Genomic DNA, 17,643 nt, shown 5'->3' with positions numbered 1-17,643 from the left:
CACCACTGGGGTACACTGGTGGTGATTTACCAAACTGTTGTGGCTGGGTATTGTTCAAGAACACTTCCATCCCTGGAAGGGTCCAAAGCCAGGTTGGATGGGGCTCGGAGCAACCTGGTCAAGTGGAAGGTGTCCCTGCCCATGGCAGAGAGGATCTTTAAGGTCCCTTCCAACCCAAACCATTCCAGGATTCCACGTTCTATGAAAATAATTACCAGGACACGCTTGAAGGAGTGTTGGGGTGACAGAGGAAGGTGTCAGCTCACCTTACACAAGCCCGTAGCTCCTGAGCAAAGACCAAGGAGTAGCAGATTCTGCTGCTCCAAAGGCCCTGCTGCTGTTTCTGTTTGACGCAAGCAGAGCACAGGTGAAAGTGAGAAACATTTTACTCCATAAAATTAAAGTACAAAGCATGCAGAGAACTGGTTCGGCATTTCAGGCCTCAGCATGTTATACACTCCAGCAGTAAATCTCCCTGTACACCACCCTGTTCTGTGGCTCTGGAGAGCTTTGTGGCTTTAGAGATAAGTTCACAATTGCTGTTTGGCATGGTTTGGGTTTTATTCCCCCTTTCAGGGGGAATAGGAGTGTACCACACAGCATCCCAATGAAGTTCCCTGCAAGCCAAGTGTGTTTCCTGCTAAAAGTCATCCCCACTATTGATGTCACACGTCCCCAAGAGCTTATCTGAATTTGGCTGCAAGGAATTTGCACAAACCATGACAAACTGGGGGGTGTCCTTAGAACACAAACTGTGGAGTTTAATCTGCCCTATTGTGCTGGTACCCAACTCTGTCTGGAGCTGCAGCTGGTTAAATGAAGAGTGTTGGCCCTGCTGTGCGTATTACAAACAGGGCAGGATTTCACAATAGCTTTGTATAACCCCTTTGTGCAGATATCCAAGGGCTAAGGGGACTGATTAGCCTCAAATACCGCTCAGAGCAGCCAGCCAGCAGAGAACACTGGCTGCCTTTCATACCATGCCAGCAAAAATCTCGTGAGGATGGTCTCAGCGGAGTGTGCAGCCAGATTCCTACCTACCCTTCACCCCTGGGGTGAAAAAGGAAAAGCTGGCACTCTGTGCCCCCACTCTCCCGTAATCCAAGTCTAGGGGGACGTTATTTATGCAAAATTCTTTCTTCCAAAGCACTAAACCTGCTGCTGACCCTGACACCAGCACACACACAGCCATGGAAACCGGGGGAAGTTACACAAGGGTGCAGAAGTGTTTACAGAGCCAGCTCACACACTGGCCCAGTGTTGCCTCGTGGGCAGGAGGTGGGGCTTCTGGCATCTGCGTGGGGGCTCTCCAATGAGACCCAGGGTAGCACAAGGCTCCAGCCTTCTGGTTTTCGTAACAGCAGCCCCCTCCAGTAGGGCTGAGGCATGGGAGGAGCTTGCCCAAACTCAAATAAACACTGACATGCAGCATCTTCCGAGGATGTGCAGCCTCAGCAGCACAGACTGCAACAGCCAGAAGGACAAGACAGCTGAAAATGTAAGTATGTTTGCTTTCCCCTCTTCCTCAACAGCATTAGTGGCTTGTGGAATGGCACGTTCTGGCTGTGCTTACTTGTGGCAGTGGTGTAACCTACTGACTGTCCCCCTGGCCCACGTGTTAACAGTTGCAGGAAAACCTGAACACCCCCCAGTCATATTTGTATGAACAGATGGACACTTCAAAGCTCAGCTTTCCTGTAGATCTAAAATGAACTCAGCTGTAAACATCTGGAGCAGTCTTCTCAGTTTGTCTCTCCCCCCCCAAAGCATTGTTTTATTTAATTAAAAAGTATTTCTAACATGCATTGACAGTACCAGCCAAAAAGTTATCAAAGCCAGAGCTGAGATCTACCCAGCAGTTCAGGAAAGGTGTGTTGGGAAGGGGTTGGAATGGGCATGTAGACAGAAGGCAGCTCATCCAGTAGCTACTACCAGTGTTAAAACAAAGAAACATTTACTCCTCTGCTTCCTCACATCCCCAGGGAACACAAGAAGAGGATCAATGTGTTTTCTATCATGTTGTAGCGAAGAGAAAGCAAAGTGACAGCAAAGCAGCATCATCTTTGCCCTAGAAATGGCAATAAAGAAATTACTGTAGGAACTTTCAGCGTTATGCTTTGTAAACACCACTGACAAAAACTCTACTGGAGTACAACTGCCCAGCAGCCCCTGGTGACCATCGCTGTGGTCAGGGCTGCTGAGGATGAGGTACCTTCAGGCTGGGACAGGGAGGGGACAGCACCTGCCTTTAACTGCTGGCATCAGTGTCCTGCTGTGGGATTCTGGGACCTCCCCTTGCTCTGTGGGGACAAGTGAAGGAGCTGCTGGGAGAAGCTCAACAGCACTACACAATTTTAAAGATTCTAAGGTTTGTTTAGTTTGGTTTTGGGTTGTGTGTTTTGTTGTTTTGAGGTTTTTTAATAAGCTTTTCAACCTCAGCTCCCCAAAAGAATTCCTCCAAAGCAGGGTATGGAAGGGGGATTAACGGTATTCAACAGTACTCCACATGTCAAAGGAAGATGGAAACAGAAGTAGTTAAGTAGCACAGTTGTTGACTTTAGAAAAGATGTTCTGTTACCCAACAAAACATGTAACTGAGCTATAATCTGAGAAAACAATGTCCTATGACCTAGGAAGCGAGATAATTGCTGAATTAACTACATGCTGTCTTTGCAACATGAAGTGCAAAGGACAGTGATATAACAGGAAAGCTAAGACTGTCAGGATATAGGTTACATGCTACAATCTGCCTGGTAATGACAAAAGTAATAAATGAAGGCTCCTAAAATCTCAAGGCTTTTAATCAGATGTGATTATTTCAATGGTGATTTTGAGTATTTTTACTTGCTTTGTTTTGGGACAGTGTCTTCAAATTTTCAGCTTTTTCCTCCTGTGTGAAGGAAAGAAAGTATTCATTCCTAAATGCAGAAAATCTCATTTATCCACAGGGCCCTGAGGCTAAAGGCTTTTAGGAAATGTATCAGCTATTATGAGACACCAAATAAAGTTAAGGCCAAGTTAACTTTGAAGTTTAGGCAAAGTCATTATGAGAGGCCCAATAAGTCAATACCAGAGCACCCACCAACACCAGTGCTTTTCATCCTGGAGCTAACAGACTGAAATCCTCAAGTCCTTTTTACTTACAGATTTCCACAAAACTCCCACTTGCAGAATTTCCACCTTCTGTTTTGCTGCCAGGAAACGCCTTTTTGTCACAGAGAAGTGAAGTCAGGGTAACCTGAGAGATGAACACTCCCACAGCAGCCGAGAGGCAGTTCCTTGGTCTTGGTTCTGTTCCTGAGGACTGAAATGATTTCAGCTCTTTTTTGTTGAATCAGTGGGGAGGATAAGCAGGAATTCAGGCCTCTCACCATTTCAAGGACAACTGAACCATTTGGCAGAAAGCCCTAGTGCTTTTTCTGCTCATTAATACCAGATTTAAGAGACACCAATGAACTGTCTGCCTTTCAGCTCTGGCAAGATGATCAAATCCTTCAAGCAAACATTCCTGTCCCTGGACCTGCAGTCCCCTCGGTGGAGCTCAATAGAGACAATGGTAAGTGCAACAATGCTTTCACGCTGATTTGGAAACAGTAGCTATTAATTTTGGTCATCTTTAATACCCATCTCTTGGTTGCTGTGACTTTTGCTCCCTTGCAGGCCAAGGACTATGAACTGCGTCAGTATGAGACGGCCAAGTGGGTGAGCACAGTCATCAGGGGGGAAAGCCAGAAGGAAGCCATGCGCCAGGGCTTCTGGAAGCTCTTCCACTACATTCAGGGAAAGAATGAGAGAGGTAGGATCTGCTGGGTCTGAAAGGCAAGGTGAAGATGAGTAGTACAAAACAGAGGAGCTGGAGAACGTGCCTTTGACAACTGTCTTTTCCTCTCCTCCAGAAATGAAGATTGACATGACTGTGCCAGTGACCTGCCTGGTGAAATCTGGCTGCACAGACTTCAAGATCTCGTTTTTTGTGCCCTTTGAACACCAGGACTCCCCCCCCCAGCCCATGGACTCCGATGTGTTCGTGGAGGAGCGGAAGGCAGCGGCTATCTTTGTCCGGTGAGCACAACCAACACCACTGGCAGCACACAAACCCAGCTCACTGGGTGCCCTCACTGAGCTGTGGGCTACTCTTTCTTGGAGGATTTTTACTTGGGTATATGTCCTGCTGTCCAGAGCTTTCACTGCTCAAACCCAAGCATTTGGAAATATTACATTCACGTGTCTTATTAAGACTGAAATGACCAAGTTTCAAAATGTTACTTTTTGAGTCTACTCTTGAATATATTACAGTGGATTTTATGCAGGAGCAGCCTCCAGAATCTTAGAGTTTGTGCTACAAAACATCCAAACCACTCTTCTAGCACCCTTACAGTATAGCCCCAAACTCCCACACTGCATGGCAGTTCTTTATTACAGGAAATACACCCAAAGCAACACCTGGGCCGTATGTCAACCAACTCTCAGAATCAACTTGGGTGGTTAGCTGTTTCAAGTCCTGCTTTTAAAACCAGGATAAACAGCCATATGCTCTTAAGCAGCTTGTTCTCCTTAGTTTAACTAGTAATTGCATCACAAGTATTTAAACACTGTATGCTTTGCAAACCTGAAATCTCCTTCTGTGCAAATTAAACCCAGGGGCTTGAATTCTTAATTAAAAAAAACCCCTTTTTCACTTCTACCAGGTCCTTTGGTGGCTTTGCCTCCCCAGAGAAATATGCTGAGGAAGCTGAAGTCTTGGCCAGAACCTTAAGAAACAGAGGCCAACCATTCCATGAAGACTTCTTCTATACTGCAGGCTATGACAGTCCCTTCAAGCTCTTCAACAGGCACAATGAAGTGTGGTATTTTAAAAAGTAACATGGTGGGGGGAATGTTAAGAGGCTACTAATCAGCTCTGGATGAAAACAGACCTTATTAATGGCTTTTGCTTTAGTGCAGAAGAGATTTAATTTGCACATGGACACAGAATGTCTAATTCATCTTCTCTAGGATGAAATACTATTGTGGCTAAAATGATCTCAAGCTCTGTCTACAAAATGTAATTTAAATTCAAGTAGATTGTACCAGGTAGAGTAGGAGGGAGATAGTACAAGCTTACTCTTAATTGAGGGGTTCTAGGGAACACCAATAATCTGAAACTAATCCTTCCCAAAGTTTGGATGTCTAGTTTTACTTCTCATTAGAAGTGCTACAGCAACAGCTCAAGTGTCATGGAGAATTCAGTTCTCCACAGAGCTGACTTTTCCAATACTGACATCAACCCTGAGACAGAAGAATTTAAAAATGAATTTTTTATAGAAATCTATCATTAATGAGTTTTGGGAAGCAGAAACACCTTAGCAGGTTTTCCTGCTTCATAATTAATAACTTGGTTTTTTAATTGGTAGTATCACAATCCCCCACCTCTTCACTTTTTTCCCCTCATGGAGGCCAAATCCTGTCTTGCTCAATACCAGTGGAAAAAGGTTAACAAGTCCAAGCAGTGTGCTTGTTCTGTGCACACCTGGACACATAATACCAGGATTACTGGGGGCATTTTAGTATTAAATAAAGTAGTAGTAAGTTTAGCTCTCACCTACAACACACTAATTACCCCTTTAATTGTTTGCCTTTGTCTAAATGTTGGTATTGGCCAGGCCAGCTGCAGCCTGCACACCAGCAGTACTGGACACCCCAGTTAAGACACTTGCAAGCATTTCACCTAATTTAGTCCCTGCTCTAAATCAAGCATTTGAAGCTTTTATACAGTAGCCTAGAGCTGTTTCACACCAAGCTGTTCCAGTCGGAAAAGAGGTCACAACAACAGGCAGAGTTTGCAGATTTTTATTGGCTCCAACCAGCGTCAGGCAAACATTACCAGTGGGGTAAAAAACACTTGGGCTTTTTAATGCTGTTCATGCAAGTGTAGCCCATTATACTGCAATCCTCCACCTAGTAAGATAGACATAAGAACCACATTAAGACACCAAACCACCACAAGACACTTGCTGGGAACATCTCAGCCCTTAGAATTTCATCTCTGTTCAGTGAGAGAGTTCAAGCTAAGGTTATCATCACTTGTTCCAGCAAAGAAATGTCTTAATTACTGCAGTTACACTCACCTTCTCAGTTCTTCATACAGTAATTGCAAAGTTGCTTCCTCACCTAAAGCCAGAAGAAAACACAATTAGCACATGCAGTAGCACAAGTGGTACAGGCTCCACATCAGCTCTGTAACCTCAGCACAAAGTGGAACGGAAAGGGTAAAATCACACTAATTCATCTGGCAGAATCAATCTCATCAGTGGCTACAAACATTCCCAATAACATGTAATACAGTTCAGCTGTTGGACTTACCCAGTGAGGCTGCAAACAGCACAGTCCTTTCCTGAGAAGAGAGAGGTACTTTCAGAATAACAAGACAGCAGCACTATATGCAAGTTTGTTTATCTATGAATTCCTATTCACCAAACTAATTTTACCTGGGGGAAGGCTGCCTTTCAGCTGGCAACTCACAAGTTCAACTTGCAACACCCAAATATAGGAGACACAAAGCTTACAAATCCTAACTGAATTGGAAATACAGAATTACAAACATTGGAAGAAACAGGGTAAGTACAAAGCTACTACTTGCTTTGTGATGCTGTCTCTCCCCCCTGGAAAATTGTATTTAATGAGTTTAGATACCCAAATTACAAGTCTCATAGAAATCATCCCAAGAACCTATCTTTAAAAATGAGAACCAGTCTGTTGGGAAACAAGATCATACAGCAAATATTTAGAACTTGAGTCTAAATTTGTGTAGAGCCAGCACAAAGATCAGCAAAAATTGCTGAGAAGTGACAACTAGAGAATATAGGGTTGTTTTTCTTTTCATTACACAGTGCAACGTTGCAATAAACTCCCAATTTTTAGAGTCATTGAGGCCACATCTTCTGTTCAGTCAGAACTCCACACCAAGTTTACCACTGACTACACTTGGGTACTTGCTCAGAAACAGCCCTTCCTTTTCATGGCAAATTCAGAACTACACAGAAGTGCATTCTTACTTCATGCACATGTTTATTCCCACAGTAGATGGGAGCAGGAGAATCAGAATACAGTAAAGGGAAGACAAATCAGATCTCTTACAGGACACCTTTTAGGTACCACTACCTAGGCATTCAGCACAAAGACAGTATTCCAAGAATTACAAACCCCCATGTACTCTACACTTTCCTCAGGCACATCCACCTTGTTTCTCACAGGAACTCCCCACGAGATTCACCCTGTAAAGAAGTGAAATTTTACTAACACTCTCTCCTTGGCAGTGCTTCAGGATTTAGTTTGACTGTGGGTACTGTTTCAGCACAAGAGTTGTCCTCAGACTCTTTCAGAGAGATTCCCATTGCTTAGAATTCATCACCAACAGTACATGCTTAGAGTAGCTTGATGTTGTGCCACTTTTGTCTCAGAGGATCTGATCTCAGCATTTCAGACCTTATCCCCAACCACATCTTCATTCACATCATGCAAAAGCCCTGTTCTAGCATTTAAGAAAAATAATTCACCACAGTAAGCCCTGAAGATTAATGCTACTCCCTGCAAGAGCCCACTACTTAATTAACTACTGGCTTTGGTGAGCACAAGCTCTGTGCTACCAGGTTACCACACACTCATTAACAAGGAACTCAAGGAGCCCATAGCAGTTGGACATTCCAAATGGTCCCTATTACTTCTTCTCAGTTACAGAATACACTTAAAAGTTTTAAAATATGAGATATGCAGCACCTTGGGTGAGTGAACCCTGCAGGCTGCTGCCAATATGTGGGGTTTTTACCTGGTAAAGGTAATAAAATTCTCCAGAAACCTTCTGCTTAGTGCTGCAGCTGCAATTATAGGATCTAGAAACTTCCCCATCCCCTGTATCACACAGTTCTGAGCAGTTCCACTCCATGTGCTGGCGACTTACCTTTTGCTGGCAGCACTCCCAACTGCCCCACTTCCCAGCTCCACTGCACCTGGAATAATGCAAACTATCAGGACAGCACGGAAAGCAGCAGAGGAGGGTGGAATCTCAGTCAGGTGCCTGCAGTCAGATAGAGCTAATGGCAGACCTCCACAACTGGAGTCAGGGCAGTCACATCTCATCACACAGGCAGCTCTGTCAGTCCCTGCTCTAGGCCAAGGCTGCAAATCCACCAGCAGTGCCATCAAGGCCACTCTCTGTGCTCAGCTCTTCACTGGAAGCTCACACCAGCCTGCCAAGGCTGGGCCTTATCCAGGCAGTTCCCCCTTTAAACATCCTCCTGTTTTGGCTGAGATGGCAAGCAGCAGACAACACCAGCCACTGGCCTCTTCCCCCCAGGTAACAAGAAGGTAAATACTTCACTTCTGGGCATATTTTGGAATATTGATACTTGCAGAGTTAATCAAATACCCACCTTGCAAGGAGAAACATTTTGGAAGCCTGTAGAGAAAAATTTCCTATTAGACAAGGTCCAGCAGGAAGTTTTAGCATAAGAATAGTTCCAATAAAATACTGTATCAGCATTTGGTCAAGTTTTGTCCTCATAAGGATCAGAGACCTGATTCAACATCATCTACAGTAGAGGCCACCTCACCTCCATCCCCTCACAGAGGACAAGTCAGCTCCCAGCAAGCTCCAACACCCCAGTAATTTTTTCCTTTAGCTCCAGAGACAACTGAAATTGCAGGAAGGAGCAAACTTCTGAAGTGCGGAGTTCAGTGACATCAACTTTGTGTAAATACCCCAGCCATGCTAAGCCAGGATAAGCATTTTGGGCACTAAATTCAGAGTACTATGGCATTCACCGCTCAGGTTTAACAAGCACTTTCCAGAAATCTTTACCACCACAATTACTTCCTGCTTTATAATGTAACACAGGAAGCTGAAAGCACACTTTGCTTCACACTTTCCAGAGAAAACACAAGGAATTTGCAGACATCTCCAAAAGCAAACATCCAAGCTCAAATGCAGCAGACAAAAGTCCAATAAACCCTAAAAATGGTTTATTAATTACCTGCAATTAGGAAGGCCTTGGCTTCACCAACATCAGTAACAGATGAAATAGCTTCTCACACAAGAGGCACAGGTCTCCTCTGTCCAGGGCAATCTGTAAAGCAACAAAACCCTTTCAGAAGTTGGAGCACTAACACCTGATTAACCTTATTCTGCTGTACTTGTGTTTAATTTACAAGCACAGCCTACTCTATTCCCTTCTATTCATCCCACTAAACTTTATGTTTATCCCATTCGCTGATTTTCTGGGACTAATTTTCAGAACACATTTACTGATCAAAAGGAAGTGTTTCCCTCTCAGCTTTCCACATGATTTGACTGGAACAGCCTAAGGACAGGAGGCTGCATCAGACAGGAGCGAAAGACAGTGACAGTGTGATCATCACGGCTCATCTGCTGAACTATGCTGTCATCACAGCAGCCCCTCACACAGCAGGGACACAAATGAGTTTGGACAGACATAGGCAATGCAATGTTTACCTTGCACAGGTTAGAGTTTTATCTCCCAGTGCCTGCAACAAATGAAAAAAAAAAAGACGTTATTTCAGCCTTGGTGTCCAAGCCCAGAGCTCCTGATGAGATCACAAAAGGCAGACACATCAGATAGGAGCGAAAGACAGAAGTGTTCACCACAGGATGCTCTGCTGAACTATGCCATCATCACTGTATCTGCTTTGGAATCATCCTACCAAGCAATCACCTCTTGTCACAGCTTTTACAATTAAGTTTTCCCAATAAAACAAAGAAACATTCACAAATTTGAATACTAGCAAGTATAAATTGCTTCTGGTCTTAGTGGAAACTAATTTTAAAGCACATCCCATCCTTCCCGCTGCAGTGTTTTACCATGGAAGAAACCCCACCATAAAGCATGCATTTCTCACCAGGTGATGTTCCTTCTGCATGTCTGCTGAGTGCAGGAGTCAAATCCTGGAGGAAAAAAAAGCTTGTGAATAGGATATTCAGTACTCAAAGCATTGAGGGGAACTAAGTTGCTGTGCCTCAGAAAACTGTAATGGTGGTAAAAGTGCTCATCACTCTCTTGGTCAAGAGTAGCAAATAAGTGTCATCATTGTGGCACCAGAGGGAAAACCTGGCTCAGGGAATTGTCTGACCACTGACGTGTTATCAGAGCAAAAGACACTGCCCAGACAAACCCTAAGCATAATTTCATGCTGAGTTTTCATTAATTATGTATTACCTTGTGAAGTGGCATCAAGGCTGTGCATTTGGTGGCAGATCTGGAAGAGAAAGAACAGCTTCAGGAGTTTGTAGAACTGGGAGCCCCTCTGGCAGCCACACCAAGTACAGAAAAGAGCCTCAGCACAGAGTTTTCAGAAATCACTTCTGTCCACTACTCTTTATACTGAAACCATCACAGGCTCTGTAGTCCAGTCAACAGCAATCTCCTCAGTTACACTTTTTCTGCAATGTGTTCCAAGTTATTTATTGCTGTGAATAATGAAGCAGCAGTAATGCAGGAAAAAAGGGATCTGGGGTACTCTTGTGGTCTGGTTACAGGATGACCAGCTGTTTAGAAACAACAGGAGCCTCCCAAATCCTTTCCTAGGACAAAGAAAGGGGTGACTTTTCTCAGTAAGCAAATAAGGAGTGCTTGAGGAGACACCACCACCAGTGCTGATCCTGTAACTCCCTGATGCAAGAGTACTCCAGTCTAATTGCTGTACATGAATCCACGTATTTTTTCATTTAAACTCTCTATTTTAGAAGCAAAACTTACCTGTTTTGAAGCCACAAGAAGGAATAGTATAGCTGATGCATCTTAAACAGAAAACAAGAAGACATATTAGCTTTCCTTCTTTAAAGAACGTTATTTTTACAGATACCTCTTTGAGAGATGCAAAGTAAAATACAAAACACTCTGAGCCTTAAAGTGCCCCTCGACACAATCTAAATTTCTGCTCTTTGATCAAACAAGGACACAAGAAATAACTGCTGCCTGTATTTTTACGCAGAACAGAACCACTGAAGTACTTTACTTTCTACAGCTTAAATTCTGCTGTTCGCTCACCGGATCAGCCCCGTGACCTTTGGCTGCTCAGAAAGGCCCACGTGGCACCTCAGCTATCCCAGACAGCCCACAAGTGTCCCGTGCCCAGCTCAGATCCGTTGGCATTCATCAATCACCCTCTCAGATGTCCCTACCAACGCAGTTCTCATCATGTGCGGGCATAAGGGAGTCCGAGTGAGCCACTGCTCTTTAAACGTCCACAATCACAGGATATGCTGAGTTGGAAGGGGCCCACCAGGATCAGTCCAACCCCTGTCCCTGCACTAACACCCCAACAATCTCCCCCTGTCCCTGAGAGCGTTGTCCAAACGCTCCTGGAGCTCTGGCAGCCTTGGGGCCGCGAGGCCAACCCTTAATCCTTTAAGGCATCGTGTGCACATTTCAGTAGCGGAAGAAATCCTTAACCCTTCCACAACGCTACAATCGCATTTTACACATTTATCCGCCAAAGCAATCACCTTTAAAGCCCAGCGCACAGTGAAAAAAGGCACCAACCCACGAAACCCAGGGATCCGTAATGCTTACATTTGCATCGGGCCCATCCCACACTGCCACATGCCAGGCGCGTTTCCCACGGGAAAAGGGCTCCTGGGTAAGACCCCACAACTCAGCGCCTCGTGTATTACCCTGCACCTGCAAGCTGATACCCCCAAACCCGTGGGGGCCCCCATGGGACCCCGCTCTCACAGCGCCGAGGTCGCCACGAGGCACAGTACCAGCGGCCTAGGCCCGGCGGCGCAATCCACCCCCATCCTCCCGCTCCAGCGCTCATCGGGGACCCCACCGCACCCCGAGGGTCCCCGCAGCGCCCCGCCGGCCCACCCCGGGGGTAGAACAAGCGCGCACTCACCGCGGGGGCCGCACGAAGCCCTCGCACCCCTCCGCGCCTCAGGAACAAAGAGACCGCGAGCCTCCTGCGCGGCCCTTATATAGGGTTGGCAATCACGTGACTTTGCGCGGCCCCACCCCCTCTGGGCGCACCCGGCGGGCGGGGGCGGTGCGCGGGCGCACGGTCCGCACGGCGTTTCCTTCCGGGGCGCGGCCCGCGCTGGCGCGTTTCGGTTCCGGGCCGGCGCTGCGGGCCCTTCCCACCCCCGGCAGGTGAGCCCGGTCCGGGGAGGGGCGGGCGGAGACGGCCCCGAGGAGAGCTCCGGGACGGCCCCAGGACGGCCCGGGGGGCGCGGGGGGACGGGCGGGGCCGGGGCGCGGCCGCCGCCCCTCAGCGCGGCGGGGGGGAGCGCAGGGCGGGCCGGGCTGTGCCACTGCTCGGGGGTCCGGGTGCCGCTGTCACGGCCATGGCGGGCCGAGGGGCAGCGCCGGGGACAGCGGCACCGAGAGCCCTGCAGCGCCGGGGGGGGCACCGCCGGGGGTCGGGCCGGACGGGGAGTCGAGAGAAGTCCCGCTGGGATCTGGGAGGAGCCGAGTCGCGTTGGGTTTGGATATTGGGAAGGAATTCCTCCCTGTGAGGGTGGGGAGGCCCTGGCACAGGTTGCCCAGAGAAGCTGTGACTGCCCCATCCCTGTAAGTGTCCAAGGCCAGGTTGGACGGGACTTGGAGCAACCTGGGCTGGTGGAAGGTGTCCCTGCCCATGGCAGGGGGTGGCACTGGGTGGGCTTTAAAGTCCCTTCCAACCCAAACCATTCTGATATTCTAAGTTGTTTCTGGTGAGCAGTGACAGGACCCGAGGGAATGGCTGGAGCTGTGTCAGGGGAGGTTTAGGTTGGATCTGGGGAAAAAGTTCTTCCCCTAGAGGGTGGTTGGCACTGACCAGGCTCCCCAGGGCAGTGGGCACAGCCCCAAGGCTGCCAGAGCTCCAGGAGGGTTTGGACAATGCTCTCAGGGACAGGGGGAGATTGTTGGGGTGTCTGTGCAGAGCCAGGAGTTGGACTCGATAGTCCTTGTGGATCCCTTCCAAATTCTGTGAAGTTGCCCAGTCGTGGTAGATCTGAGCCGAAAAGATGAGTTTTCAGTCCCTCTATGCAGCCCCCAGGGCGAGTGTCTGACAAGGGCCATTCACAGCGATCACCACCTGCTGTGGGGGATCTGCCTCTGCCTTTTCCCTGATGAAGTGAGAATTTCTGTTCTCAGGAGCTGCCTCACACAGGGAAAGGCATTTGCTGAGATAAGTAAAGGCCAAGTCCAAGCTGGTGACACTTCAGATTGCATTGAAAGCTGCTGAGTGTCCCAATGTGTGCCCTGTGCTGATGCTCAGCCCTGAGGGAAAGGTGTGTGCAGGTGATGGACTTCCCAGGGAAGACAGAAATTGGGATGTTATTGCTGAGGTGCGGAAGCTGATGAGAGACCCCCTACCTGGGGGCACAGAAATCGCCCTGACAGGGGAGTTTGAACCAAGCCCACAGATTCCCCCTCTCCAGCCTCTGAGGGTGTTCCCCAAAGTGTATAAAACATAAAGTGCCTCATGAAATGCAGGTTTCCCCATTCTGAGTTGGGCAAAGCTCCAGAGGTCTTTTCCTCCTGCCATAAAGGGCTGATGGATTTTCCCTACTTTTGGAGCAGGAGCTCACAGATAATTTTTTGGGCTCCCCTGGGAGCAGCTGCCCTCAGAGCAGGGCCATACCCAGCCGGTTGAGGTCTGATTGCTGTTTTTACCCTTCCGTTCCTGTACCTCCTGAGCTCAGCCTCTGCCACTGCCTCGTCTCCCTGGGTGCTTGTGGATTGTTTCACCATTGCCTTTGCTTCCCTGCCTCAAGGGAATGCTCTGGGGCTTATTGTTTTAGGAACAGGTGTTTTGGGAAGGTGGCAAACCAGGAATGACAAAGCCTGACATCCATGACCATGCTCGAGAGCACACAATTCCTCTGTGCTTCATTTTTCCTTTCTTTTTTTACCCTCTCAAGGGGAAGGGGGCAACAAGCTTCCAAACCTTCTCACTACATCAGAAGGAAAAAGGAGAACAAGAAGGCAGTACCCCCAGTTCCTCCCCCCCTGCATGTAACTCACAGCGCTCCAGGTAAGACACTGGGGTTCCTACTTCCCCTGGCTTTGTGTGTTTGAAGTGCTGCTCCCAGCACTGTGGAATTGTGCACTGTAGCTCCTTGGGTTTGAGGGGGTTTTATCTCCTAAAGATAGGGAAGAACATCAACCTGTTGGAGTGAGTCCAGAGGAGGGACACCAAGGTGATCAGAGGGCTGGAGCAGCTCTGCTGGGAAGAAAGGCTGGGAGAGTTGGGATTGTTCAGCCTGGAAGAAAGAAGGCTCTGATGTGACCTGATTGTGGCCTTCAGGGCCTGAAGGGAACTAACAGGAAAAATGGAGAGGGACTGTTTGCAAGGACCTGAGTGACAGAACAAGGGGGAATGGCTTCCCACTGACAGAGGGCAGGGTTAGATGGGATATTGGGAAGAATTGGTGAGGCTCTGGCACAGGTTGCCCAGGGAGGCTGTGGAAGTGCCAAGGCCAGGTTGGATGGGGCTTGGAGCAACCTGGGCTAGTGGAAGGTGTCCCACCCATGGCAGGGGGTGGGATGAGATGGTCATTAAGGTCTCTTCCCACCCAAAGCATTCCATGATTCTGTGACAGGAGAAAGTGAGAAGAAGCCTTAATTCTGGGATTCCTTGGAGTAGGCACTATCAACCTCAGTATTCTCAGCCTGCCTGAAGTGGTATTTATACCTGCAGCACTCTGCTCAATCCTCACTTCAGGTGCCATCCAGCTTGGAAGCCGCTCACGCCATGAAATGGGCTTTAACAAGCTTATTTACTTTCTTTTTTTGGCGGGGTGAGTTTACATCTAATTTTGGATCATTCCAAATTTTTACCATATATGGTCAGGACTCCTTTTCAAACTGCCAAAATGCAGTGTGATGATGTGGTGGTGCATCCCCCCATCCCTTGGCCCTGCTGGAAACACCTTGGAAGCTCCTGATAAGCCTTGATGGACCCGCTGAGCGGTGAAGTGTCCCCTGACTGCACCAGCTGGGCCGGGAGGTGCTCCCTGATCCTGCCAGGAGCTGCTGGGTGGTACAGGTGGGAACAACCAGGAACATCCCAGCCAAGGTGGGGAACAAAGGATGAGCCGTTATCCTTCGGAGCCTCGGTAAACCATTGACCTGGATCGCCGTCCGGGCGGAACGGCACCGCTGGGGATTGCAGCCCGAGTGGAACAGTCCCATTGTTACTGTGCTGCGGGAAAGAGCCCAGGACTTACGGACTTGGGATATGGCCAGGAGGGGAAATTGGTGATGAACAAAGTCAGTGGCCTTGTGACCCTACAAACAGTGGTCCTGAGTGAGGCCCTTTGACTCTCCTGGGCCACACCTTTTTCTTTCACCCTCCCGTTATATATTTTCTGACATGTGTCAGAAGTGTCACATATGATGGATATCTTGGGATTAATGACGCCCTTAAGATGTCTCGAGGTCAGATATATGCTGGCCAGCTTTTCGGAAGTCTCAGGAGGATTTAGGTCCAGGTGTCTCCTTCCTGATTCCTGTTGTACGAAGGAGGCATAACAATATTACTTTCCCTTTTCAAAGTGCTTAGAAGGTACAAGTGCTGAGTATTTTAATCCATTATGCAATCAGCTGCCTATTTTTAGTACCTTAACCATTTTTTATGTTCTTTTTACAATGCAGGTGTGCTTTAATTGAGGCTGACAGAGCGAAGTTCTTCGGGCGCCGAAGTGCCAGTAGGGACTGGGGGTCTCTGAGGGGCTGGTTTAGCAGAACGCTGGTGCAGGGTGGTTTGCACAGCACGTAGAGAGCACAGAGCCCTGCCAGGTGTGGGGCAATTCAGTGGGGAGAAAGGTCTCTAAAAATCCCATGTGGAAGCAGGTAAAAAAGGTTCTAAATGCAAATGACAGACTGGCTCTGCTAATGACGGTGTCTCTTCCCCCTTTTCCAGCGCAGTCGTGCACCTGCAACCAGGACAGCCATGGAGAAGAGCGGGAACATTCAGCTGGAGATTCCTGACTTCAGTAACTCTGTCCTGAGCCACCTGAACCAGCTGCGCATGCAGGGCCGACTGTGCGACATCGTGGTCAACGTGCAGGGCCAGGCATTCCGCGCGCACAAGGTGGTGCTGGCGGCCAGCTCGCCCTACTTCCGCGACCACATGTCCCTCAACGAGATGAGCACCGTGTCCATCTCTGTCATCAAGAACCCTTCTGTCTTCGAGCAGCTCCTCTCCTTCTGCTACACAGGCAGGATCTGCCTGCAGCTGGCCGACATCATCAGCTACCTAACAGCCGCCAGCTTCCTGCAGATGCAGCACATCATAGACAAGTGCACGCAGATCCTTGAGGGGATTCACTTCAAAATCAACGTTGCAGAGGTGGAGGCGGAGTTGAGCCAGACCAGGACGAAGCATCAGGAGAGACCGCCTGAGTCTCACCGGGTGACACCAACCCTGAACCGTTCCCTGAGCCCGCACCACAACACCCCGAAGGGGAGCCGCCTGGGCCAGGTGAGCACAGTGCTGGACATCCGGGAGCTCAGCCCGCCCGAGGAGTCCACCAGCCCCCAGATCATTGAGCAGAGCTCGGATGTGGAAGGCAGGGAACCCATCCTGCGGATTAACAGGGCGGGACAGTGGTACGTGGAGACGGGGATGGGAGAGCGCGGGGCCCGGAGCGACGACGACGTGCGGGTGCTGGGCGGAGTGCGCATCAAAACCGAGAACCTGGAGGAGTGGCTGGGGGCAGAGCACCAGCCCTCGGGAGAGGACGGGAGCAGCGCCGAGGAGGTCACGGCCATGGTGATCGACACCACGGGCCATGGAGCGCTGGGCCAGGACGCCTATGCCCTGGGCTCCTCCGGGGCCAAAGCGGTCAGGCCAACCAGCACTGAGATCGACAGGTGGGTTTCCTTTGACTCAGTTGCTGACCTTGGCTGTGCAATATTTTCACTTGGCTGGGTTGGTCTCTCTGGAACGTTTCCTCCTTCTGTTTCCTGTAGCCATCTTAAGTGCTGAATGAGTTTTTTTTCCTGGTGTAAAGAAGTGTGTCAGGTTTGGGTTATAGTATTTTGTCTGGGTTGTGATGAGACCAGGATCTCCAGCTACAGGCCAGTTCTGTGCATAGGTTGGGATTTGTACCTCGGTGTTTCAGGTGAGGTGGGATTTTTGTTTAAAGAAGGTGTTCTGTGCAGCCTCAGTAGATACCAGGCTCAGCATAGGGATTAACAAGGTCCAATACAATATGTGTTACCCAAAGGGTCATTGCACTGATGCCTTCTGGCCTGAAAATCTGGGGATGGTTCTGGCTGAGAAACAAGCCGGGCACCATCTGTAAGTCAAGAGCAAATTTTGTCCCTGGTGCTTCAGGGCAGCAGTGGGCCCTGGGTTTACATCTTCTGGAGCAGCTGAAGTGGGGAGCCCAGTGGCCTCTACTGTTGGTTTGATTTATATGAGAGAGCAGAAAGCCTTTATGTGAAAATGAGTGGTGAAATCTGCTGTGTTTAGATTCTCCATCCATCTGCTTCCCCTCGGCTCGAGTATTTATTTTGTTGCCCTAAGCACGACCCAGAGAGCGGATCTGATAAAGGGCAGGTCTGTTGGATTGGAGCGGGTTATATTTGCAGGGTGTCCCTTCACATCTGCCCCTCTTCTACCTCGGCTCCTCTGGTCCCAGAGAGGAACGACTACCTG

General features: G+C 48.7%; 2 protein-coding genes, 1 long non-coding RNA gene and 7 other non-coding genes across 15 annotated transcripts in view; 2 read left to right on the top strand and 8 right to left on the bottom strand.

The window, feature by feature from the left end:
• The window catches only part of ZBTB37 (zinc finger and BTB domain containing 37), a 51,866-nt gene that overhangs the window by 19,324 nt on the left and 14,899 nt on the right, over nucleotides 1–17,643 (top strand). Inside the window, exons 1-4 of one of the 4 annotated variants that reach the window (XM_051794265.1) lie at nucleotides 12,021–12,140; nucleotides 13,898–14,010; nucleotides 14,830–15,094; nucleotides 15,901–16,853. In XM_051794265.1, the coding sequence (XP_051650225.1) occupies nucleotides 14,933–15,094; nucleotides 15,901–16,853 (1,115 nt within the window). In that variant the 5' untranslated portion in view covers nucleotides 12,021–12,140; nucleotides 13,898–14,010; nucleotides 14,830–14,932. Of the gene's footprint in view, nucleotides 1–12,020; nucleotides 12,141–12,324; nucleotides 14,011–14,829; nucleotides 15,095–15,900; nucleotides 16,854–17,643 lie in introns of those variants that run through there. The other 3 variants (XM_051794272.1, XM_051794279.1, XM_051794286.1) reach the window with 3 other exon arrangements.
• Nucleotides 1,108–4,961, top strand: HEBP2 (heme binding protein 2). The gene is made up of 5 exons (XM_051794543.1): nucleotides 1,108–1,498; nucleotides 3,472–3,556; nucleotides 3,661–3,796; nucleotides 3,897–4,062; nucleotides 4,689–4,961. The coding sequence occupies exons 2-5, from the start codon at nucleotides 3,482–3,484 to the stop codon at nucleotides 4,861–4,863; spliced, it is 552 nt and encodes a 183-aa protein (XP_051650503.1). The 5' UTR covers nucleotides 1,108–1,498; nucleotides 3,472–3,481; the 3' UTR covers nucleotides 4,864–4,961.
• On the bottom strand, nucleotides 5,814–11,973 carry LOC127474219 (uncharacterized). Of its 3 annotated transcripts, none has more exons than XR_007905758.1 (11): nucleotides 11,890–11,973; nucleotides 10,749–10,789; nucleotides 10,209–10,248; nucleotides 9,892–9,937; nucleotides 9,488–9,519; nucleotides 9,009–9,101; nucleotides 8,409–8,434; nucleotides 7,937–7,985; nucleotides 6,343–6,373; nucleotides 6,108–6,150; nucleotides 5,814–5,937 (listed from the first exon to the last, which is right to left on the bottom strand). It is a non-coding gene; the product is annotated as an uncharacterized LOC127474219 (long non-coding RNA). The 3 variants fall into 3 exon arrangements; XR_007905759.1 differs by lacking the exon at nucleotides 11,890–11,973 and adding an exon at nucleotides 11,040–11,739; XR_007905757.1 differs by lacking the exon at nucleotides 11,890–11,973 and having other exon boundaries at nucleotides 10,749–10,802.
• Nucleotides 6,221–6,295, bottom strand: LOC127480537 (small nucleolar RNA SNORD47). Its single transcript, XR_007907943.1, has one exon. It is a non-coding gene; the product is annotated as a small nucleolar RNA SNORD47 (small nucleolar RNA).
• On the bottom strand, nucleotides 7,323–7,398 carry LOC127480504 (small nucleolar RNA SNORD79). The gene has a single exon (XR_007907936.1). It is a non-coding gene; the product is annotated as a small nucleolar RNA SNORD79 (small nucleolar RNA).
• LOC127480544 (small nucleolar RNA snR60/Z15/Z230/Z193/J17) lies at nucleotides 9,346–9,432 on the bottom strand. Its single transcript, XR_007907947.1, has one exon. It is a non-coding gene; the product is annotated as a small nucleolar RNA snR60/Z15/Z230/Z193/J17 (small nucleolar RNA).
• Nucleotides 9,599–9,679, bottom strand: LOC127480550 (small nucleolar RNA snR60/Z15/Z230/Z193/J17). Its single transcript, XR_007907948.1, has one exon. It is a non-coding gene; the product is annotated as a small nucleolar RNA snR60/Z15/Z230/Z193/J17 (small nucleolar RNA).
• On the bottom strand, nucleotides 10,006–10,087 carry LOC127480495 (small nucleolar RNA SNORD24). The gene has a single exon (XR_007907925.1). It is a non-coding gene; the product is annotated as a small nucleolar RNA SNORD24 (small nucleolar RNA).
• Nucleotides 10,324–10,391, bottom strand: LOC127480564 (small nucleolar RNA SNORD75). Its single transcript, XR_007907951.1, has one exon. It is a non-coding gene; the product is annotated as a small nucleolar RNA SNORD75 (small nucleolar RNA).
• LOC127480541 (small nucleolar RNA SNORD74) lies at nucleotides 11,120–11,201 on the bottom strand. The gene has a single exon (XR_007907944.1). It is a non-coding gene; the product is annotated as a small nucleolar RNA SNORD74 (small nucleolar RNA).

This window comes from Manacus candei, unplaced genomic scaffold (assembly GCF_025592945.1).
Source record: "Manacus candei isolate 608988 ecotype Guabito, Panama unplaced genomic scaffold, ASM2559294v1 h1tg000005l, whole genome shotgun sequence".
Lineage (NCBI taxonomy): Eukaryota > Metazoa > Chordata > Aves > Passeriformes > Pipridae > Manacus > Manacus candei.
Note: the sequence above shows the minus strand (reverse complement) of the source record. Positions and strands in the feature narration are given on the sequence as shown.

Excerpts from the sequence above, each read along its gene's own strand:
- HEBP2 (XM_051794543.1), top strand. The coding sequence starts at position 3,482 with ATGATCAAATCCTTCAAGCAAACATTCCTGTCCCTGGACCTGCAGTCC. Across the intron at positions 3,797-3,896 it reads TCAGGGAAAGAATGAGAGAG|AAATGAAGATTGACATGACT; the intron begins GTAGGATCTGCT and ends CCTCTCCTCCAG. Across the intron at positions 4,063-4,688 it reads GCAGCGGCTATCTTTGTCCG|GTCCTTTGGTGGCTTTGCCT; the intron begins GTGAGCACAACC and ends CACTTCTACCAG.